At 39.6% G+C, this 23,507-nt stretch overlaps 1 protein-coding gene across 1 annotated transcript in view; it reads left to right on the top strand.

Moving 5' to 3' along the window:
* The window catches only part of thsd7ba (thrombospondin, type I, domain containing 7Ba), a 484,701-nt gene that overhangs the window by 266,227 nt on the left and 194,967 nt on the right, over positions 1-23,507 (top strand). Inside the window, exons 9-10 of the mRNA XM_088352325.1 lie at positions 16,283-16,474; positions 22,348-22,576. Coding sequence (XP_088208451.1) covers positions 16,283-16,474; positions 22,348-22,576 — 421 coding nt within the window. The remainder of the gene's footprint in view (positions 1-16,282; positions 16,475-22,347; positions 22,577-23,507) is intronic.

Below are 23,507 nucleotides of genomic sequence, written 5' to 3'. Positions count from 1 at the left end.
TCCTTTTCTGTATGTCCTTCTCTCTTAGTCCTTATTTCCTTCATTTTTTCTTTAATTTAAGTTTTAATTTAATTCCTTTCTGTAGTTTCTTTCACAAGTTTTCTGGAGTTTAAATATTCATTTTTGTCTGTGTTCCGCTGTTGTTTCCTTCTTTGGAAGGGCATTCCATAGTTTCTTCCCTCCTTCTCTCCTTCCTTGCATTCTTCCTTCTTCATTGCTTTCTTCCTTCCTTCTTCATTTCTTCCTTCCTTTGTTCTTCCATTCATTAGTTCCAAATCATCTAAGTGAGAGTCCCACTTAAGGAGCCTAATAAGTTGTGACAGGCTGACAGACGAAGCATCTTGAATGCGAGAAAAAAGGAGGACATTAGCTGCAGTAGACTTCTTTGAAAGAATGTTGACGTGTTGATCACCAGTGCACATTTGATGGACTCGCGAGAACCTGCAAGTGCAATGAGCGTCGGGGCCACCGCTGAGCCAAGTCAGCGTAATAATTGAAAAACGACAAGCTAAAGGACCAGCGAGGCATTCTAATTAGCTGGCTCAATCACCTCAGTTGACATTTCCATGTGAAAAGAGAACTTGCTTGACTCCAACTCCTCAACCAAGACATTTACCGTAAATTCCGGACTATAGAGCGCACCTGATTATAAGCCGCACCCACCACATTTTAGAGGGAAAAGCGATTTTGTACTTACACAAGCCGCACCTGTATATAAGCCGCATGCGCCCACATTAAAACATGTAATACAATCAAATTAGCCCAATCCCGGCTTTGAGTCCCGCGATTGTAACTGAATATAAAGTACACAGTCCAAAAATTACAGCCGGCAAAATGAACAGAAAATGATACCAGTACTTAAAGTTTGATGCAGACCTGCAGTGTCCGGGTACCCGTTGAAACTAATCCAAGGAAAAAAAAAGTCTATATTTCCAAAGGTAAGGGTGGGAAAAATATATATCCACTATTGTCCGCCGCGACAACGGGTCTCACTTACCTTTACCCCACTTCCCGTCAGCCCGCGTTTGCTCCGCCCCCTCTTTTTTAATTCGCAAAACATATCAGAATAAGTGTCTCAAATAAATACATTACAAAATATACAGCTGCAAATATATATTATACATCGGTTACACATATTTACAAAGAAAGACGGTACACCGAGAGAGTTTTCAAAGCTTGAATTATAATATTGTAACTTTCATCCCAAACCGTGCCTGTGAAGGGTAGCAAAACGCTACTAGCAACACGCTCGCAACGTAGTAAACAGCTCTGTAAAAAAAAATACCGTTCTTGCAGTAAGCACCGTAAACAGTCCTCTTCTTCTTCCTCATAACTGATGTCATCACATTCGTCTTCCTTCAGTATGGGAAAGAGACTTTGTCATATAGACGTCGTTCCAGGCTAGCAACATGCTCGCAAAGTAAAGTTTACGTGCAGTAGCTCCGTTTCCTCCTTTATCGGACTGCTCGTTTGCTTTAAGCTTGAAAGCTACGTCAAGTGCCTTTCTTTTTGCAGTTTGCATGATGAGGATATGTCTACGCTAATTTAATTTGTGCACAAGCTAAGAAGTTGCAGTCTTCCTCGGCGCATATATTCCACCGGTCTAAATCTTACCTTTGGGACTCGAGCGCCGCTGGCGGCTGTTAAAGAAATTACATATATTGGCCGCATCACTGAATAAGCCGCAGGGTTGAAGGTTTGGGAAAAAAGTAGAGGCTTATAGCCCGGAATTTACGGTACAATTATTTCCAAATGTTTTGAGCAGAACAATGAGCTGGTGATGTCCGCAGTCATCATTGCAAAAGCTGGCACCCAACCAGTCCCGATTTATTCCCTTATTCAGATTACGAACGAGGTTCCGGACGATTGTTCATAAGTTTAATTTGTTCGTAAGTTGCTTCAATGCTATATTTTGTATGTTTAAGGTTTATATAAGTATGTTTAAGGCTTGTATACGTAACCTGCATTGTTTTATACTAAAAAATAAACATTTCATTAAATGATATTCTCTATAAAGATAAATAAAGTTAAGTTTAACTTACTTTTGGAAGATGCGCTTCAACAGTTAGGCGACTTCCTCCTCCGTGTTGAAAAGTGACCAAAAGAAAAACGTTCTAAACATTTTCTCAACCGCATCAAGCTTTCTTATTCCGCTTTCATTTCAAAAGAAACGGCTCGCCTCTTCTTTACACTTGACACCAACCATATTGAATGGATGCACGATGTTAGAATTAAATATCAAAATGGACCGTTTACCAAATTGTTCGAATTTGTTATCTGACTCCATTAACCAAACACAACCTACATTCACCCAACAATTTATGCGCGCTCGTTTCTTGAGGGAAAAGATACACAGGAAGCCGACATTTCCACACAGGGGCAGATTTATTTTCCCTAATAATTTAACTAAGTGTACTCCATCGAAAACGGCCGAATTAGCGACGTTGGAGTCTCTGGGAGGCCTTTTCTCAAGTATTTTATTTTTCTCCTATTGGCCATCTTCTCCCCCCATAATGGCGTGCCGACTCCTCCCATTGGTGTGCCAAGGAAGCCCCCTCTTGGCCTTCACCATATTGTCGAGGAGTGTCACTATTTCTGGAATACTCAAAACAACACCGAGCGTTTCTACGTCATCAGGGCCTTTCTGCATCTGGATGTGCTGTAAATATTTTCTATCAGGGTGCCCTGACCTCCCACCACAGCCCAGCCAGTGTAATATCTTTTGCATTAAAAGTAATTTGTATTCAATCGTATAAAATCCTTTATAGTCCAATGTATAAATTCCTTCAACGAGATATCAATTAATAAAAACTTCAACGTTTTTAGCCCGCTGGAGATACAGTATAGTATGTTTACACATGAACTAGGAAGTAGAAGCCGGATTTCTTCTTCGGGGTGGATATTTTTCGACATCCCGAATTTTTTTTTCGAATCTACGGTTTTTCGTAAGTCCAATGCTCGTATATAGAGGAGCGTCTGCTTAAAAATTTCACTCTCTGGGAATCTATAGTGCACCCCTTTTAATCAATATTCGGAGAGGTTCCTGGATGTTATATAAAGTGGTGGATTATCACTAGGGTAGTAGGGGTACCATTTCCTGTGGTGTGTCTGGGGCAAGTACAGCCTGGTGGTGCCCATCCCTCTCCAGGCCAACACTTGTTTCCACCCGAAACTGGGGACCTTTCGCGTGTTAGGCGAATGTGCTTACAGAACACAGACGAAATTGGTCGGGTTTTAACAAGATGTAAGCAATGCGTAGGAACAGAATGTCAACTGATTTTTAAAGATAATGGTAAGAATGATCAGTGATTCAGTACTTTAAAACCTTGAAAATACTTGAACTCCAATGTTGCATTGAAAAGTGCTTGCTTTTTCATGAAATGCTTGTAAAGGCTTGAAATTGTTTCCACGTTACTCAACATGTCTCCTCTCTGGTGGCTTCAATTTGCCATTGCATTGCTTCTTCCATCGTGATTAACTGCAGTTGGCATTAGTTTGTACAGCAATGTGCTACGAAGCGTCATCGGTTCGCGCCCAAGAGGACTGGTGCTTGCTAAAACAAAACAGAGCTTTATAAAATGTGTATTAGTGCAAGGATGGCATACATTTTGGGCCATTAAGATGTTGTTTCGCAGTGCAAAATTTTAATGGGAATATCATCCTACAACTGGGAGGCAAAGCGCTTGTCTTGGGACCAAGAGGTTGCAGGTTCGCTTCCGTGTTGTATGTCGAAGTGTCCTTGGGAAAGACACTGAATCTCGAATGCTCCCTATAAGCAGGTAGTTGCCTTGCATGGTTGATACTGCTATCGGTGTGTGAGTGTGTGTGAATGGGTACGTTTGAAGCATTTTGGGAGCGCTGTGTACAGTAAATGCAGACCATTTACATTCAAAATGTAAACTACATTTTACTAATTCGTCTCAAAAACAAATACATTTGAATTTTGTCAAGATCAGAAAAAACATTTGTCTAGATAAATGCACACGCAATAATCTATATATAAATGCATATCACATATGTAAATCACAGATATTGTCACGGTTGCCATGGCGCCCAATTGGCCCCGCCCATGGACACCAGCTGAAACTTGTTGACAGATTGCTCCCTGTCACTACTTAAACTCTGTCCTGTGAGTCACTTTTTGTTGGAGTGTCTGCGAAACTCTGTTTTGACACGTCTAGCCCTGAGAATCTCCGTTTTCCTGTGTTTTTGCTCTCGTTTTGCCAAGCCCTGTGAATCTCCATTTTTTTCCTGTGTTTTTGCTCCTGTTTTGCTCTCACCACGATCTCACGCGACCAACGATCTCCTGATCGAGTGTGTGCTCCATTCTCTTCTGCCCAATAAACTGTGAGTCACGTTACGCGAGTGGGTTCTGCTCCCTATTTATATAGATATGTTTGTGGCTCTGCAAAGTTTCTGATTCACACCGGATTTTTTCTTTTCTTTGGAGGAATTGGAAAATAGGCTTTGAAAGTCCTTTTAAAAGTGCTTGAATTTGGCCATGAACAAGGTGAATAAACCCTTTAGTGCTCGATTAATTATGTAAACACTTCGACCCATGCTCAAAAAGATTGAGTGACATTATCATAAAGCTTCTCTTACACTGAGATTTATCATGTATGCATTCATTATTAATACATAATGATTTCCTAAGATAGAATGATTTTTGTTTGTGCCACATTTGCCCTCCGCAAGTTTTCTATAGTTTTTACAACAGATTTTTTATTGTTGTTTCTTCGTATTTTTATTTATTGCTATAAAAGCTATCAATTTTATAGCGAGCTACATAAAGTAGCGGTTGCCGTTCGTATATTGTTTTTGCGGGAAAAGGGCAGCTTCAAAGTTTATGTGGTTTTTTTCTATCCAGAATAAAATAAATGTCTCCATTTGTCATTCTTTCCTGTAAGACTGACTGAAGTGGATCAGGTCAAACTGTAGTACAGTACAAAACAAATAGTGGCAATCATTCACTTGAATGATAAAAACAATTATTTGCATTGTTGTTGTTGTTATTTATTCTCAATATGCATTACAAGTACTGCAAGACTTCCTGATTATTGTGACACAATTTATTAAAAAAAAAAAAAACATGTAAAATAAAAAAAAACAAATGAGGAAGATGCATAAACTAGATAGATAGAGACTTTATTCACACTTCCAGCAGTATAATTTCGTTGTTTATTAACAGATTAACAGGATGGCCTCGGGGATCTGTGTTGTAGTTTAGCAACAGCGGAGTGGATGATGTCACACGCTAGTCCAAAAGTTCGACGTCCCTGCCGCAGTTGTAAATCTTTGTGCCCAGGGTTACACCACCTTGTGTTCACATAAATAGCGAGTCCGCCTCCTCGCCGCTTCCCGCAGGCTTTCGTGTCTCTGTCTGCCCTAACAGCGCTGAAGCTCCACGTTAGCAAACAAAGGGAGAGAAAACATACATATTCAGAAGAGAGTGCAGAAGCTCTTACCCCTTTACCAAAAAACAAAAATATATATGTATATACACATCGATATACATACAGGCTTGATACCTACTAATGTCACAGTCTTGTTCCACGGACAGACTGAGGAGATCATTTCTTCCTCATGCCAGGAGGCTCTTTAACTCCACCCGGGGGAGTAAAAGCCGACATTAAACCCCACCCCCACATTTGCATATGACCATATTTTTATTACAGAATGTATTTTCTGTAGCACTATTTAAATACTTTATCAACACGTCATATTGCGTATTTCTGTATTCTGTTTATTTTATTTTATTATTTTATTTTTCAACGCAAGGATACTGCTGAAAGTGTGAATCTATCTATCTATCTATCTATCTATCTATCTATCTATCTATCTATCTATCTATGTAGCGCTCTCTATCCACTTGTCTATTTTTCTATCTAGCTCTCTCTATCTATCTATCTAGCTCTCTCTAACCACTTCGCTATGTATTTATCTATCCATCTATCAGCTCTATCTATCTATCTATCTATCTATGTAGCTCTCTCTATCTATCTATCTAGCTCTATCTATCTATCTATCTATCTATCTATCTATCTATCTATCTATCTATCTATCTATCTATCTATCTATGTAGCTCTCTCTATCTATCTATCTAGCTCTATCTATCTATCTATCTATCTATCTAGCGCTCTCTATCCACTTGTCTATTTTTCTATCTAGCTCTCTCTATCTATCTATCTAGCTCTCTCTAACCACTTCGCTATGTATTTATCTATCCAGCTCTATCTATCTATCTATCTATCTATCTATCTATCTATCTATCTATCTATCTATCTATCTATCTATCTATCTATCTATCTATCTATCTATCTATCTATCTATCTATCTATCTATCCAGCTCTATCTATCTATCTATCTATCTATCTATCTATCTATCTATCTATCTATCTATCTATCTATCTATCTATCTATCTATCTATCTATCTATCTATCTATCTATCTATCTATCTATCTATCTATCTATCTATCTATCTATCTATCTAGCGCTCTCTATCTATCTATTTAGCTCTCTCTATCTATCTATCTATCTATCTATCTATCTATCTATCTATCTATCTATCTATCTCTCTATCTATCTATCTAGCTCTATCTTTCTATCTATCTAGCTCTATCTTTCTATCTATCTAGCTCTATCTTTCTATCTATCTAGCTCTCTCTATCTATCTATCTAGCTCTCTCTATCTATCTATCTATCTATCTATCTAGCGCTCTCTATCTATCTATCTGGCGCTCTCTATCTATTTAGCTCTCTCTATCTATCTATCTATCTATCTATCTATCTATCTATCTATCTATCTATATATCTTTCTATCTATCTATCTATCTATCTATCTATCTATCTAGCTCTATCTTTCTATCTATCTAGCTCTCTCTATCTATCTATCTATCTATCTATCTATCTATCTATCTATCTATCTATCTATCTATCTATCTATCTATCTATCTATCTATCTATCTATCTAGCTCTATCTATCTATCTATCTATCTATCTATCTATCTATCTATCTATCTATCTATCTATCTATCTATCTATCTATCTATCTATCTATCTATCTATCTATCTATCTATCTATCTAATGTGCTACACCAAACCCTATATACAAGTTATTTTTTTAAATAAAACAAAAAAAACATATTTTTACATTTTGGCACTTGGGGACAATGGTTCAGAAAACATATTTATCTATTATGGCATTGAATAAGATAATCCCCCACGTTTTTCGGGGAACGCTGATAAAGCACATTCGAACATACCAGATATGGTGTGCACTGATGGAACTAAAATTGAGTTATTTGGACAACACCATGGGCGGTATGCATGGAGGAAGAAGAACACAGTATTCCAAGACCAAAGGAAAAAAAAAACAACGAAAATATATATATATATTTTATGAGAATGAAAAAAATCGCTTCTGGGGCCTACCATTGAATTTGAGAGGGGTTATTCCGGGATGCTTGACTGTCGGGGAGACCGCCTAAAATGTAGCCATAGACATCGCAAACACCCTCCTAATGACATCCTTTCATCTTTTCTCTCGTCTTTGCGAGCTGTCGATTGAATTCACTCCACATAAGAGAAGATGTCCTCGCTGCGTCTGCACGTTTCCATCCCAGCTTTTCCGAATGACTACCGATTACACGGCAGTTGAAGTTGGGAAACTTTCATTAATTGGAATCGAGTGGTTATACAAATGAATTTCTTTTTGACTCACTCCAACTGAATGGTTTTCAGCAATTGCCTGTTAGGAATTCATTATTTTAATGTATCGTTTACCAAATTGTTCCAATTACCGTATTTTCCGCACTATAAGGCGCACCTAAAAGCCTTTATTTTTTTCAAAAGCTGACCATGCGCCTTATAATACAGTGCGCCTTATTTATGGGTCAATATTAAGTCTTGCAACTAAGGCAAGCATCCGCCGACTAGATTTTCCCCCGAAGGCGGCGAAGTCGTCCGCGGTGTATGCTGGGATACATATGCCGGCGTTTCATTTCCCAGCCAATGTGTCAATCATCATTTGAATCAGTCACTATTGGCTAAAGTTATTCGGAAGTAAAGGAGGCGGATCATTTTTATCATTTACAGGCTCGCATAGGCTAAAGCGGCAATACAAAGCCAGCAATTGGCCGAAAAAGATGAATGTGAATAGCAAGTTTGGTTGTCTACGGCATAGATAAAACATATTTTACTATTCTGTATTTGTAAATATTTTACTCTCCTGGATTTACTACACTCACGGATATAAGAGGACCATGGTTGCACATTATTATTGAACGCAACGACTTCGGTGAGCTACTCCAGCTATATATTTTCCCAGTATCTTGTTTCAGAGTGATATTGATGTTTCTGTGATGGGTCTTTTTTAAATTAAACTCAATTCCAAGTGTTTATTGTCATATGCACAATAAAGTTGCGAGCGAAAAAGAAAATAGAAACTAAGGAATGGTTGGTATTTCTTGAATCCCAAGACTTTAACCTACAGTCACTGTTTCCGTACATGTCTGAGACACGTATTTGTTTCTTTGCAAGCTTTCGGAATGTTAAGGGGGTGATAAGTTTGACTGAACTATCTGACTGTTTTGTCGACGTTCCCATTGTAGCGCCTTATAATCCGGTGCACATTATGTATGGAAGATATAGGACCAAAAACTATTTTTTGGGGGTGCGCCGTATAACCCGGTGCGCCCTATAGTGCAGAAAATACGGTAGTTATCTGACTCCATTAACCAAGCACAACCTACATTCACCTAACAATGCGCGCTCATTTCTTGATGGAAAAGATGTACAAGAGACCGGCATTTTCACACAGGAGGAAATTTTTTTACCCTAAAAATATAACTAAGTGTACCCCATCGAAAACGGCCGAATTAGTGTCGTTTTAGTCCGTGGGAAGCCTTTTTCTCTTTTTATTGGCCATCTTCTCCCAGCATAATGTGGTGCCGACTCCTCCCATGGGCGTGTGGAGGAAGCCCTCTGGGCTTCACCATCTCGTCGAAGAGCGTCCCGATGTCTGGGATACTCAAAACAACACCGAGCGTTTCTACGTCATCAGGGCCTTTCTGCGTCAACAACGTCTGGATGTACTGATTATCTTATTAGCTGTACATCGCATTCCTGCCGTTCCTGTAAACAACATTATCCACCAGGGTGCCCTGACCTCGCACCACAGCCCAGTCAGTGACTATCTTTTGCATTAAATGTAATTCGTATTCAATCGTATAAAATCCTTTGTAGTCAAATATATAAAATCCTTCACTCCACACCGAGGATTTTTTTGCCATAAAACCTAAACATCAATGTCGAGGGAAAATCAATATCATCCCTTTATACCTTTTTAGATTTAATTTTTTGAACAATTTTGTAAGTAAACTCCATCAAATATAGTCGAATTAGTGTCGCTCAAGTCTTTGTCTAGCCTCCTCTCTCGTTCTCCTCTTTCTTCTCTCGGCCCACGTTTTCCGCAAACTGGTGTGCCGGCTCCTCCCATGGGCGTCCCAGGACCACCACCCCGCCTCGATGTCTGGAAAAACTCAAAACAGCAGAGCGTTTATCAAAACAATCCCTGCTGTCTTCCGTCATCAGGGCCCCTCCGCGTCTAAATGCGCTGATTATCTTATCAGCCTAACGTCCCGTTCCCGCCATTCCTGTATTCTCCACTAGGTTGCACTGACCTCGCACCACAGCTCCGCCAGTGACTATCTTTTGCATTAAATGTAATTCGTATTCAATCGTATGAAATCCTTTGTAGTCAAATATATAAAATCCTTCACTCCACACCGAGGATTTTTTTGCCATAAAACATAAAAATCAATGTCGAGGGAAAATCAATATTGTCCCTTCATACTCTTTTAGATTTAATTTCTTGAACAATTTAACTTAGTAAACTCCATTGAATATGGCCGAATTAGTCGGATTAGTGTCGCTCGAGTCTCTGTCTAGCCTCCTCTCTCGTACTCCTCTTTCTTCTCTCGGCCCACGTTTTAGCTGGTGTGCCGGCTTCTCCCATGGGCGTGCCAGGACCACCACCTCGCCTCGATGTCTGGAAAAACTCAAAACAGCAGAGCGTTTATCAAAACAATGCCTGCCGTCTTCCGTCATCAGGGCCCCTCCGTGTCTAAATGCGCTGATTATCTTATCAGCCTCACGTCCCTTTCCCGCCATTCCTGTATTCTCCACTAGGTTGCACTGACCTCGCACCACAGCTCCGCCAGTGACTATCTTTTGCATTAAATGTAATTCGTATTCAATCGTGTAAAATCCTTTGTAGTCAAATATATAAAATCCTTCACTCCACACTGCGGATTTTTTTGCCATAAAACATAAAAATCAATGTCGAGGGAAAATCAATATTGTCCCTTCATACTCTTTTAGATTTAATTTCTTGAACAATTCAACTTAGTAAACTCCATTGAATATGGCCGAATTAGTCGGATTAGTGTCGCTCGAGTCTGTCTAGCCTCCTCTCTCGTTCTCCTCATTCTTCTCTCGGCCCACGCTGTAGACAAGCTGGTGTGCCGGCTCCTCCCATGGGCGTGCCAGGACCACCACCTCGCCTCGATGTCTGGAAAAACTCAAAACAGCAGAGCGTTTATCAAAACAATGCCTGCTGTCTTCCGTCATCAGGGCCCCTCTGCGCCAGTGAATATCTTTTGCATTAAATGTAATTCGTATTCAATCGTACGAAATCCTTTATAGTCAAACGTAGAAAATCCTTCATGCCCGAGCAAAACTCACTCCGTGACAACGATGCCAAAAAAATCCACGCATTTGTTTTCCTTAATAGCTTCTCCGTGACCCGTTTTGATATTAACCACAGTTCATTTTAAAGTGCCTTGTTTTTCTTTATCGCTTCATCTAAAAAGCCATCGGAGAGGCGTTTATTGGCGTTTTAGTCTAAGGTGAGGGGATTACCCTTAACTACCTCCGTTAAAAGATTTATGGGCCTGTGGGCCAACGGAACAGAAATAATTTCAATAGGCCGTATTATGCGCTCAAAAAGCCACAACCTCCATTGCACGTATTAATATTTCAAAAGGACCTCGGGGCAGCTATCTATTTGCAGAGTTCTCCCGCCCAAGTTGTCTTTATCTTTCACAAAAAGTTGAGACTTTGGATATTAATGCGGGACATTTATGTGTACGATGCCTTGTAAAAGTCTTACCCCCCCAATAACTTTTGGTCATGTTGTCACATTTCACGCTTGAAGCTAAAAGCTTAAAAACTGAAAATATTTTTTAAAAATCAACCAGGGTTGGGTAGGGTTACTTTAACTGGATTACTTTCAATGACTTTTGGATGACTCCAATACCAAATATGCTAATAAAAGACGAAAGAAACTCAATATGAATAAAATGATGACTCGCAACACGTGGTAAGCTTTCTCTCCTGGCTTTGATCTCTTTGATTTCCGGCAAAACCAACATGAAATGCATCAAAATTAAATAAATCCAAACAGCTTGCCGACATCATTTTTCCCATTCCATGTATTCCGTTACTCCCCAAGCCTGTACAAAATTTAGTTATTTTATTCATATCTAGTTTCTTTTATCTTTGATTAGCATATTTGGTATTGGAGTAATCCAAAAGTAATTGAAAGTAATCCAGTTAAAGTAACCCTTCCCAACCCTGCTCCTAATCTACTGTCTGCTGGATAGAGTTGTGGGCAATAGGCTCTGCATCCTAATTTGGCTTTTTGGCCTGTCAAAGTGTCTTTGGGCAAGACACTGAACCCCTAATGCCCCTGATAAGCAGGTAGGCGCCTTGCACGGCTGACTCCGCCATCGGTGTGTAAGTGTGTGTGTGAATGGGTAAAGTCTGGAGTACATTGTAAACAGGGTTGGGTAGGGTTACTGTAACTGGATTACTTTCAATTACTTTTGGATGACTCCAATAGCAAATATGCTAATAAAAGACAAAATAAACTAAATATGAATACAATGATGACTCACAACACCTGGTAAGGTTTGATTCCTGGTTTTGATCTCTTTGATCTCCGGCAAAACGAACATAAAATGCGACAGAAACAAAATGAAAATAAATCCAAACAACTTGACAACATCATTTTTGCCGTTTCATGTGTTCCGTTACTCCCCAAGCCTGCACAAATTTGAGTCATTTTATTCATATTTAGTTTCTTTTGTCTTTTATTAGCATATTTGGTATTGGAGTAATCCAAAAGTAATTGAAAGTAATCCAGTTAAAGTAACCCTACCCAACCCTGTCAGAGATGCAACCAAGATGACATGTAGGCATACACAACTGAGCTGGGATCTGTGCATAATCCAACTATAAAGCCCTTTCTGAAAGAATACCGTAAAAAGGCCAGTTTGGCATTTGCAAAAAAGCCACTTGGGAGACACAAATTCTATGTGAAACCAGGTGCTCTTGTAAGATGAGTTATATGTGGTTTAAGAGCAACATTGTACATCACCCTGAAAATATCGCCCCCATTGTCAAACATGGTGGTGGCAGCATCATGCTTTGTAGTTGCTTTTCTTCAGCAGGGACTAGAAAAATTGTCCGAGTTGATGGGAAGATGGATGGAGGCAAATAGAGGGCAAACAAATCTTGCAAGGCATTGTATTTTTGTCCCCCCAAAAAAAAAGAAATTATCTGCATTTATATAGCGCTTTTCAAGTCAATGACTTCCCAAAGCGTTTTACAGTGTGCTTCACATTTCCGAATAGCGGCCTTGTATTGCAGCCATGTAAGACGCTAACCTGCTTATTGGGGGTACTAGGGGTTCAGTGTCTTACCCAAGGACACTTTGACATGTAACACGGACGAGCCGGGATTCGAACTGGCATCCCTTGATCCCAAGACGAGCGCTCTACCTCCTGAGCTACTGCCGCCTCAAATAAAATTGATTTTTAGATGATGTGCCTCGGGGATTTGAAATGGGCCTAAATAGTTGTTGTTTGGTGCCATAAGTCATTGCTCCTAATGCCACCATTGGGACTTTCGTTTTTTAAATTTTATTTTTTTATCTCTCAATTTTTTTTTTTTTTTCTATGAACATCTCCAGTAGACTGTAAACGCCGCAGCAGTTTCAGAGGCTGCGGGGAGATCAGTATCAGTTTTATGGACAAAAGCTTTGCGAAAAATCCCCAAAGGACTCTTCCATATCTTTGTAACGAAGAAATCGGCGCATTTGCTCTCTAAACTGCTCTTCACTCGTACTGACAAAATCTTTTCGGAGAGGAAATAAAACAACAAATTGGTGTCAGATATGCCCTTGGGTTGTTCTTGTATAAAACAGTTTCAATGGGGTTTTTATTTTTTGTATTTTTTTATGGGAAAGGTCCAAATAAGATAATGATGCGGGTGACGGCACATCCGATGATGGTTTGTGTTATCGAAGGAGAGTCTTGTGGCTATTCAACGGGGGCTGCTTTTCAGGGGAAAAAATAAAAACATTATTGTGGGTATGAATCTCTTTGTTTTGTTTCATCGGCTGAGTTTTGTTTTGCCTGAGGTTGTAAATATTCTATTCACGCAAGATAGAGGAGGAGAATGCCCTGCGGAATGACTTCACACTCAAATATAGTCCACATATTAATTTATTTAGCCAAATCAAAGGTTGACCAAATCGGATCTTTCTGCCGTGCCAAAATTACAATCGTGTGCAGAAGACGAGGTGGTTCCAGCGTTGTCGCATGTTATAACCCATGCTGATGAAATGTTCACGCCCCATGACCAAGCCTCTGGCTGATTAGTCCGCTCCATCGTACATTCCAACGCAAAACGCGGTTTACGACACCCTTCTCTCAGAGTTCGCCCTCAAACACTGAAGCCGGGCGCCACTTGTAATGCACCCTTTGCGGCAGTATTTACTGACTACCATTAATCAACCAGAGAACATTAAGGAAACCCATCCTGATGTTATTCCAATCAAAATAAAAGTCACGGATGTGCTGTGTAAGGGAATACAAAAATAAAAACAATGTGTTAACAATACCCAACTTCAAAGTTCAAAGGACCTTTATAATTATTTTCCACTGTGCCTATCCTCTTTTATCTTACTTTTAGCACCGCTGTTCTGGGAATAGTGACACATTAGGAAGAGAGAAAGGGGAGGGGAGGGGAGGTGATTTCATGCCCGTCTTCTGGATTTTTTGTTAGTGTAGCCTGAAATGGTAAAAGTAAAGAAAGGATTTTTCAAATACTGTCCAAACACCAACACAAAGCCCCTAATATGTACCGTAATAATAAAGATGAATTGTCACAAACCAGGAACAGACACAGGACCAAATAGTGTTCGTTTTATTCATTTTTTTTGCCTGAGGTTGTAAATATTCTATTCACGCATGATAGAGGAGGAGAATGCCCTGCGGAATGACTTCACACTCATTTTTCTCTGGATCAGAAGAAATACTTTTGACGGAGATCACCTTTTAACTAATTATTCCGCACCTGACATGCTCAATTTGAGGTAGCCATGATCATTTTTGTCATTGTGGTTGTTTTTAATCGGGATTTTGATGATGAATTCAGGTTTTACTTACCTTATTATGATCACAGGTGGGTAGAAAAGCTATCAATTTGTCGGTGAAGCAATTAAGGGTTACTTAAAAGTATTTACTCCATTTGAAATCTAATTCAGTTACCTTATCTTCTCTTAACATTTGTTAAACTGAAACCGGACTCCCAAGACACTTCATGTGTTTTGTCTAAACCCTTACAGTTGGAGCATGTTCAAAAGTCGGAGAAATTATTGAGCTGAACGCCGAATACAGTCCACATATTAATCTATTTAGCCAAATCAAAGGTTGAACAAATCGGTTCTTTCTGCCGTGCCAAAATTACAATCGTGTGCAGAAGACGAGGTGGTTCCAGCGTTGTCGCATGTTATAACCCATGCTGATGAAATGTTCACGCCCCATGATCAAGCCTCTGGCTGATTGGTCCGTGCTATCGTACATTCCAACGCAAAACGCGGTTTATGACACCCTTCTCTCAGAGTTTGCCCCCAAACACTGAAGTCAGATTTTAGAACAAGTATATTTGACTTTACGTAGGACAAAACAGTGTATAAAATAGTATATAACTTCACAAGTCAAGCAACATTTATTTGTATAGCCCTCAATCACTAAGTCAAGTCAAGTCAAGTCATGTTTATTTGTAACACCCTTATAGCGAATATGGGTGGTAAATACATTATTCTAACTAACAATTTATTGACCAATTGAATCAAAGAGCCGAGTTTATTCTTTTTAAAACTCGTCTCTTCGTCTAGGAGCACCGCTTTGGTTTTTAGATCACTATGTCAGGAAAACGAATGAAAAATATTGTTCTGAAGGGTGGCTACACACACTTAGGTAAATTATTATTTACTGTTTTTGATAGTTCAATATACTTTAATCAAGACACACACACTCTTAAATTTATGGACTTTTCTTTTACTAATCATCTACTGAAGATGCTTGAATAGAACACAAAACATTAATAAGAAAATAAAACAAAACTAAATTAGAAGTTGAGAACTTAAACTGACACCATTTGGATGAATTGGCTTGATTATTACGTTACTGTATTTTGATAGAATCCCCCCTTTAACATCACATCAAAACCGTTCTTCTTGTGATTAAGGGCTGTACAAATAAACATGACTTGACCCGACTTTTGTCCGCCATTTTCAGCCCAGAGGTAAGATCTTCGGGGCGGCAGTAGCTCAGGAGGTAGAGCGATCGTTTTAGGATTAAGGGATCCCAGTTCGAATCCCGGCTTGTCCGTGTTACATGTCGAAGTGTCCTTGGGTAAGACATTGAACCCCCAATTACCCCCAATAAGCAGGTTAGCGCCTTACATGGCTGCACAGATCACGGCCGCTATTGGGAAATGTGAAGCACAATGTAAAGCGCTTTGGGAAGTCATTGACTTGAAAAGCGCTATATAAATGCAGATCATTTCATTTCAGATCATTTCATCTTAAACTTGAGACCAAATCTGATCCAGGCCTAAAATGATACCAAGCTGTTCTCTTTCCCTGACTATTTTTTGTATCATCCACCTCTTATGTTTCTGTTTGAATAGTCTTGTTTAACTTGGGCTTTGTTACCAAAGACAAGGCTTTATCCACAGTCCCACCCAAATAAGTCCAACCTAGTCATCGCAAATAAAATAGGAAGTTTCTCTTCCAAGACCCGGCTCATACAGACAGCTTGTTCGCGAACGACTAGAGTGAAGAGTGCAAATTCCCCGACACCCCACTCTGTTACAGTAGTCTGAGATTAGGTCCTAATATCTAAATATCTATATTTATCTGGTTATCAGGTGAGGATGTACCCATGACTTACTGTCCAGAAGACCCTCCACCGACAGAGGCGTCCTGCGAGATCGCCTGTCCTGCCGACTGCGTTGTTAGCCTCTGGTCCTCCTGGTCGTCCTGCTCACACAGTTGCGCCTCCAAAACTTCGGAGGGCCGACAGAGTCGAACAAGAAACGTCTTGGCCCTGCCGGGAAAAGGTAACAAGGATAGATTTTCTGCCTATTCATACTTTTGTCCAAATCTCTCTCCATATGTCAGCAAAAAAATGTGTGCGATGATTATTCTATCCCCCAACCTTCACTGCTTATCCCTAATGACACCTCAAGTTTAATGCTCACAAATGTTGAACATGTCAGACTTAAGGCCAGTATGCCGAATGAGGCCCACCCCATTATTGCTTGTGGTCCACGAAACAATGCTGAGAGAAGCACGAGAGAGGAAGTAGCTGACTGGAGTCACTGACTTGCAGTTTTAAAAATATCTACTAGATGCACCACTTGTAATGCACCCTTTGCGGCTGTATTTACTGACTACCATTAATCAACCAGAGAACATTAAGGAAACCCATCCTGATGTTATTCTAATCAAAATAAAAGTCACGGATGTGCTGTATAAGGGAATACAAAAATAAAAACAATGTCTTAACAATACCGAACTGAGTTCAAAGGACCTTTGTAATTATTTTCCACTGTGCCTATCCGGTTTTATCTTACTTTAAGGACCGCTTTTCTAGGAATAGCGACACATTAGAAAGAGGTGATTTCATGCCCGTCCTCTGGATTTTTTGTTAGTGTAGCCTGAAATGGTAAAAGTAAAGAAAGGAGTTTTCAAATGCTGTCCAAACACCAACACAAACCCGCTAATATGTACCGTAATAATAAAGATTAATTGTCACAAACCAGGAACAGAGACAGGACCCAATAGCGTTCGTTTTATTCCGTTTTTATTAAAAAAAGAGAGCAGTGCTTGCATCCACGATCCGATGATCGTCGGTAACGGCTAGCTGATGGCAGGAACGCGTCGAGCGAGGGTAGTCGTTGACAGCGAGAAAACAGGTCGATGGCCAGGACTGGGGTGCAAAACAGAAACGGGTCCAGAAAAAGGTCGGCAACAGGTATCCGGCAGGAAACAGGGTAAAACAGGTCAATGGCCGGGACGGAGGAGCAAAAGCAGAAACAGGTCCAGAAAAAGGTCGGCAACAGGTATCAGGCAGGAAAACAGGGCAGGATAATGTTGGAGAGTACAAAAGCTTGCCTAGCTGAGAGCATAGGTTCGCAGACGGTCTGACGGCTTCCTTTCAGAATCCCCCGAATCAGTAATCATTAGCATCAGCATTTCAAGTTGCGGATACCACGTTCTTCTTTTATTTTCAAATTAATAAACCTAATACAGAAATATTCACATATATTATGTTCCATTTTTGTCGATATACTGTTTATATTACTGTACAAACTTAAGTGTTTTTTTTTGTTGTTCATTTGAAATTGGGCGTCTTAGAACAAACCCCAAAAAACAAATAACCCAGGTGGAATTTCTGTCCCTTTTGCAGTCAAGTAAGATAAGATGTCCTTGAGAATTGAGAGGTAATTATATTAACTCAAGGACAATTTATAGCCGGCTATCTCTGTTATCTGATTATGCTCTTTAAAACTTTGCAAATGAAACGTTTTTGTGGATTTCTTTACGATCATTTGCGCCAGTCTCTCACAAAACCAAATAAAAACTACATCACATATTTATTCGGACGCATTTATTTTACCCTAATGACAAAAAATTGAATGATTCAATGTCAAGGAAAACGGTCAGGACCAGAATCGAGAGAGGACCCACTTGCGTGCATTTCTCTTAGTTTTATTGAGAAGAAGGGAAAGGATAGTACACACGATCCGGAGATCGCTGGTGGCGGGGAGCAGTTTGCTCAGATGCGGAAGTGTTTTTTCTGTGACGAGCGATAGTGATTTTCTAGAGCCGAAAAAAACAGGTCGGGAGCCGGGACAGGCGAGCAAAAATTGTAGTTGAGATCAGAAAATGGGTCGAAGCCGGGAAATAGACGGGAGCCAGAACAGGAGAGAGTCAGGGTCAACAAGCTTGCCTAGCATGAACTGAGGTTCGCAGACGGACAGACAACCGGTGACAGAAAGACGGGGGTTTAAAAAGTGACGGGGAGCCAATCAGCGTCCGAGGCAGTTGGCGCCAAAGGAGCGGGCACAGGTGCCTCGCATCAGTAATCATGACAGAAAACGTAAATAAAGTACCGTAAAATTCCGACTATCGGGCGGACCTGATTATAAGCCGCACCCAGTACATTTTTAAAGGAAAAAACATTTCGTACATACATAAGCCGCACCTGACTATAAGCCGCACCTGCCCATAGTGAAACATGAAATATTTACAAATAAAGAGAGTACACAAAAATATTTTCAATAATAAACAGTACCTTAACCCCTTGTTTTGGCGGCCCGGCGTACAGTTTTGTGCAAAAATGTAATCAGTAATCATGACATAAAACGTAAATAAAGTACCGTAAAATTCCGACTATCGCGCGGACTTGATTATAAGCCACACCTAGTACATTTTTAAAGGAAAAAACAAATTTTGTACATACATAAGCCGCACCTGACTATAAGCCGCACCTACCCATAGTGAAGCATGAAATATTTACAAATAAGAGAGTACACAATTTTTTTTTTAATAATAAACAGTACCTTAACCCCTTGTTTTGGCGGCCCGGCGTACAGTTTTGTGCAAAAATGTAATCAGTAATCATGACAGAAAACGTAAATAAAGTACCGTAAAATTTCGACTATCGCGCGGACCTGATTATAAGCTGCACACAGTACATTTTTAAAGGAAAAAAAAAATTGTACATACATAAGCGACACCTGACCGTAGTGAAACATGAAATATTTACAAATAAAGAGAGTACACAAAAATATTTTTAATAATAAACAGTACCTTAACCCCTTGTTTTGGCGGCCTGGCGTACAGTTTTGTGCAAATATGTAATCAGTAATCATGACAAAAAACGTAAATAAAGTACCGTAAAATTCCGAGTATAGCGCGGACCTGAATACAAGCCGCACCCAGTACATTTTTAAAGGAAAAAATATTTCGTACATACATAAGCCGCACCTGACTATAAGCCGCACCTGCCCATAGTGAAACATGAAATATTTACAAATAAAGAGAGTACACAAAAATATTTTTAATAATAAACAGTACCTTAACCCCTTGTTTTGGCGGCCCGGCGTACAGTTTTGTGCAAATATGTAATCAGTAATCATGACAAAAAACGTAAACAAAGTACCGTAAATTTCCGACTATAGCGCGGACCTGATTATAAGCCGCACCCAGTACATTTTTAAAGGAAAAAACATTTCGTACATACATAAGCCGCACCTGACTATAAGCCGCACCTGCCCATAGTGAAACATGAAATATTTACAAATAAAGAGAGTACACAAAAATATTTTCAATAATAAACAGTACCTTAACCCCTTGTTTTTGGCGGCCCGGCGTACAGTTTTGTGCAAAAATGTAATCAGTAATCATGACAGAAAACGTGAATAAAGTACCGTTAAATTCCGACTATAGCGCGGACCTGATTATAAGCCGCACCCAGTACATTTTTAAAGGAAAAAACATTTCGTACATACATAAGCCGCACCTGACAATAAGCCGCACCTGCCCATAGTGAAACATGAAATATTTACAAATCGAGAGAGTACACAAAAATATTTTTAATAATAAACAGTACCTTAACCCCTTGTTTTGGCGGCCCGGCGTACAGTTTTGTGCAAAAATGTAATCAGTAATCATGACAGAAAACGTAATTCAAGTCCAGTTACTCCCGTGTGGAGTTTGCATGTTCTCCTTGTGCCTGCGTGGGTTTCTTCCGGACACTCCAGTTTCCTCCCACATTCCAAAAACATGCATGTCAGGTTAATTGGCTGGTCCAAATTGTCCCTAGGTGTGAATGAGATTTGTCCCTGTGTGCCTTGTGACTGGCTGGCAACCTGTTCAGGGTGTCCCCTGCCCACTGCCCAAGGATGGCTGGTATGGGCCCCAGCACTCCCGTGACCCTACTGTGGATAAGCGGTGCAGATAATGGATGGATGGATGGATATATATATATTGCTATTCAGTGGGACCTCGGTTATGGTGGTTAATGGGGACCAAAACCACCTGCGATAAGTGAAAATCCGCAAAGTAGCGGCGCACCTTAAAAAAATAAAAAATAGAAAAAAATGTTATTATTTTTATTTTTTATTTTATTATTATTTTTTTTTTAGACCCGGTTAATGGGGACCAAAATCACCCGCAAAAAGTGAAAATCTGCGAAGTAGCCCCTTCATTTTTTAAATTTTTTAAAATTATTTTATTCTATTATTATTATTTTTTAGACCTGCGAAGCTCTGAACCCGTGAACCTGGAACCACAAAGTAGCGACGTCCCTTCAAAAATGCTTTAATTTTTATTTCTATTTGTTTTTTATTTTTAATTTTTATTTTTTTTTATTATTTTATTCTATTATTATTTTTTTAGACCTGCAAAGCTCTGAACCCGTGAACCTGGAACCACAAAGTAGCGACGCCCCTTTAAAGATGCTTTAATTTTTATTTCTATTTTTTTTTTTTTTTTTTTTTTTTTAATTATTTTATTCTATTATTATTATTTTTTTAGACCTGCGAAGCTCTGAACCTGCGAACGTGGAACGACAGAGTAGTATAATTTTTTAGACCCGGTTAATGGGGACCAAAACCACCCGCAAAAAGTGAAAATCTGCGAAGTAGCCCCTTCAAAATTTGTTTTTTTAAATTATTTTATTCTATTATTTTTTTTTTTCAGACCTGCAAAGCTCTGAACCCGCGAACCTGGAACCACAAAGTAGCGACGCCCCTTCAAAGATGCTTTAATTTTTATTTCTAATTTTTTTTTTTTTTTTTTTTTATTCTATTATTATTATTTTTTTAGACCTGCGAAGCTCTGAAACCGCAAACGTCGAAACGCGAAGTAATGAGGTCCGACTGTAATAGCGCTTTGGATCAAAAACGATCCCAACCCCTGCTGTATTCTATCTAGACCTAAGATTTATGGCCCGAGCCCGAGCCCGAACCCGAACCCGAGGCAATTTCGGGCCGGGTCGGGCCTGAAATGTCAGTCATACGGTCGGGTCGGGTCGGGTTCGGTCCTGCTTTTTTTGTTTTTGTTTTTTTTGTTTTGTTTTTTTTTTAAATTAATTAATAATTATAAATATATGTTCATTAAAAATATATACTTAAACTATGTATGGATACTAGACCAAGGAATATAGTAAATCAAATAAATATTATTTGTGTACAATTAGTTGTGATTGCGGAAATCATAGCGTACAGTGACGTTGGTGACTTTTCCATCCGCATTAACAAACGCATTTTGTAAAATACGATCGCGCTTTATTGTTTAAATAAACGCGTTATATAGATTAGGATCTCCCAATTATTATAATTAGCTCGCTTTATTGTTTTAATAAGCGTTTTATATAGAATACGATCGGGGGGGGGGATTTGCATAGGAGTCGGAAAAGGGCACAACACGTCAACACCCCCTCAATGAAAGTGCTGCGCTAAAATCTTAAGGACGTACTACTACTGCTGCTGTGGATTATGGCCCAATGATCAAGTCGTCAAAATGACGGACGCCCTTAAATGTTTTCGCTACCTCAAAAAAAAAAAAACGTCAATGACAGATTGTCGCTTAATGTAACATCTGCAGTGCAGACACAGAAATATAAAAGATGTAAATGTTTATACAGTTTTATTTAACTTAGGCCTAGATGTTGTAACAAAAGGCAGAGTTTAATTTGTTATCATAAATCACCCCTCCTTATAAATAAAATATGTAATTTCGGGCCCCCTCGGGCCGGGCCAGCAAATCCAGTTAATTAGTCGGGCTCGGTCCGGGTCGGGTTTAATACCCCTCGGGCCTGTGTCGGGCTCGGGTGCTTTTTTTTGGCCCGATCTTACCTCTAATTCTATCTACCTTTTGTTAAGCATTCACTTAATTTGCAGTGTGTGTTTGTTTTTCCCAGAAGGCAAAGCGTGCCCGGGAGCTCCCGCTTTGGAGGAGTGGCGAGTTTGCAACGAGCATCCTTGCCTGGTGTTCTATTGGGAGGCTTCGACGTGGGGGTCCTGCATTAAGGATAGCACAAACCCCAACGGAAGTCATTTCCAGAACAGCAGCTCTAACTGCCATACGGGAGTCCAAACCCGTAAAGTCACGTGTATGAAGATGAACGGAGGACCTGCTATGAGTAAAAGGTGCGTTAAAAGTTGTGCATGGATTGATGGATTTGATCAGTGTTTATGGATTTAAGCATTGTTTTAAAATGAATCATCTCACAAAAAGCCATTTTTCTCAGAAGGATTTTCAAGAAATGGATGGAGTGGGTGAAAGTTGTTGGGAGCATTGAATATTTTTTATGTGAACAGCAGAGCATGTGTAAGAGTAGGGAGTGAGACAAGTGAGTGGTTCCCTGTGTTGACTGGTGTGAGACAGGGGGGTGCGATGTCACCATGGCTGTTTAATGTATACATGGATGCAGTGTTCCCTCTAAGCTGCGCGCAGGTGCAATTGCGCACTGCTCGCACATTCTCAGCGCACAAGAAAATCTAGCTAGCGCACAAAAATGAGGGCTCAAAATTACTGATTGAGAAGCGACTTAAGTCAAAGTTACAGTGCATGAAGGTAAAAATACACGGGTTCCCCTGACGTTGTGTCCTAAATGCGGTATGTTTAAGTCGAGTCGAAGGAGAACAAAATTGAGCAGTTAGTAGAGTTTGTCGGGGAACCGGCTTCTTTGGCTCTGCTTACTAAAAGGAACCGGCTCTTTCGGGTCCTAAACGGCTCTTCGGGTTGTTTTTGCTTCTTTAATCCCAACATGACCAAATATTATGTAAAATTATGCACAAAATGACTTAAAGGAAAGGGGGAATAGAAAAAAAAAGAAATAAAAAATACCAAAATCAAAAAGTAGTGAAAAGCTGAGAAAAAAAAAAATCAAAAGGAAGAGAAAAAAGAAGGAAAAATTTAGAAAAAAGCCAGAAAAAAAGAAAAAAAAGAAATGTAGGAAAAGAGTAAATAGAGAACAAAAAGAAAAAAAATAACAAAAAAGTAGAAAAAAACACGGAAATAAGAAGAAAAAGTTTGTGTTGCATTCAAATAATTTCCAATTATATCAAGTGAATCTTG

This window comes from Urocampus carinirostris, chromosome 14 (assembly GCF_059441175.1).
Source record: "Urocampus carinirostris isolate Australia breed hairy pipefish chromosome 14, RoL_Ucar_1.0, whole genome shotgun sequence".
In the NCBI taxonomy this organism is placed as follows: Eukaryota; Metazoa; Chordata; class Actinopteri; order Syngnathiformes; family Syngnathidae; genus Urocampus; species Urocampus carinirostris.
This window is presented reverse-complemented; position numbering and strand designations above follow the sequence as displayed.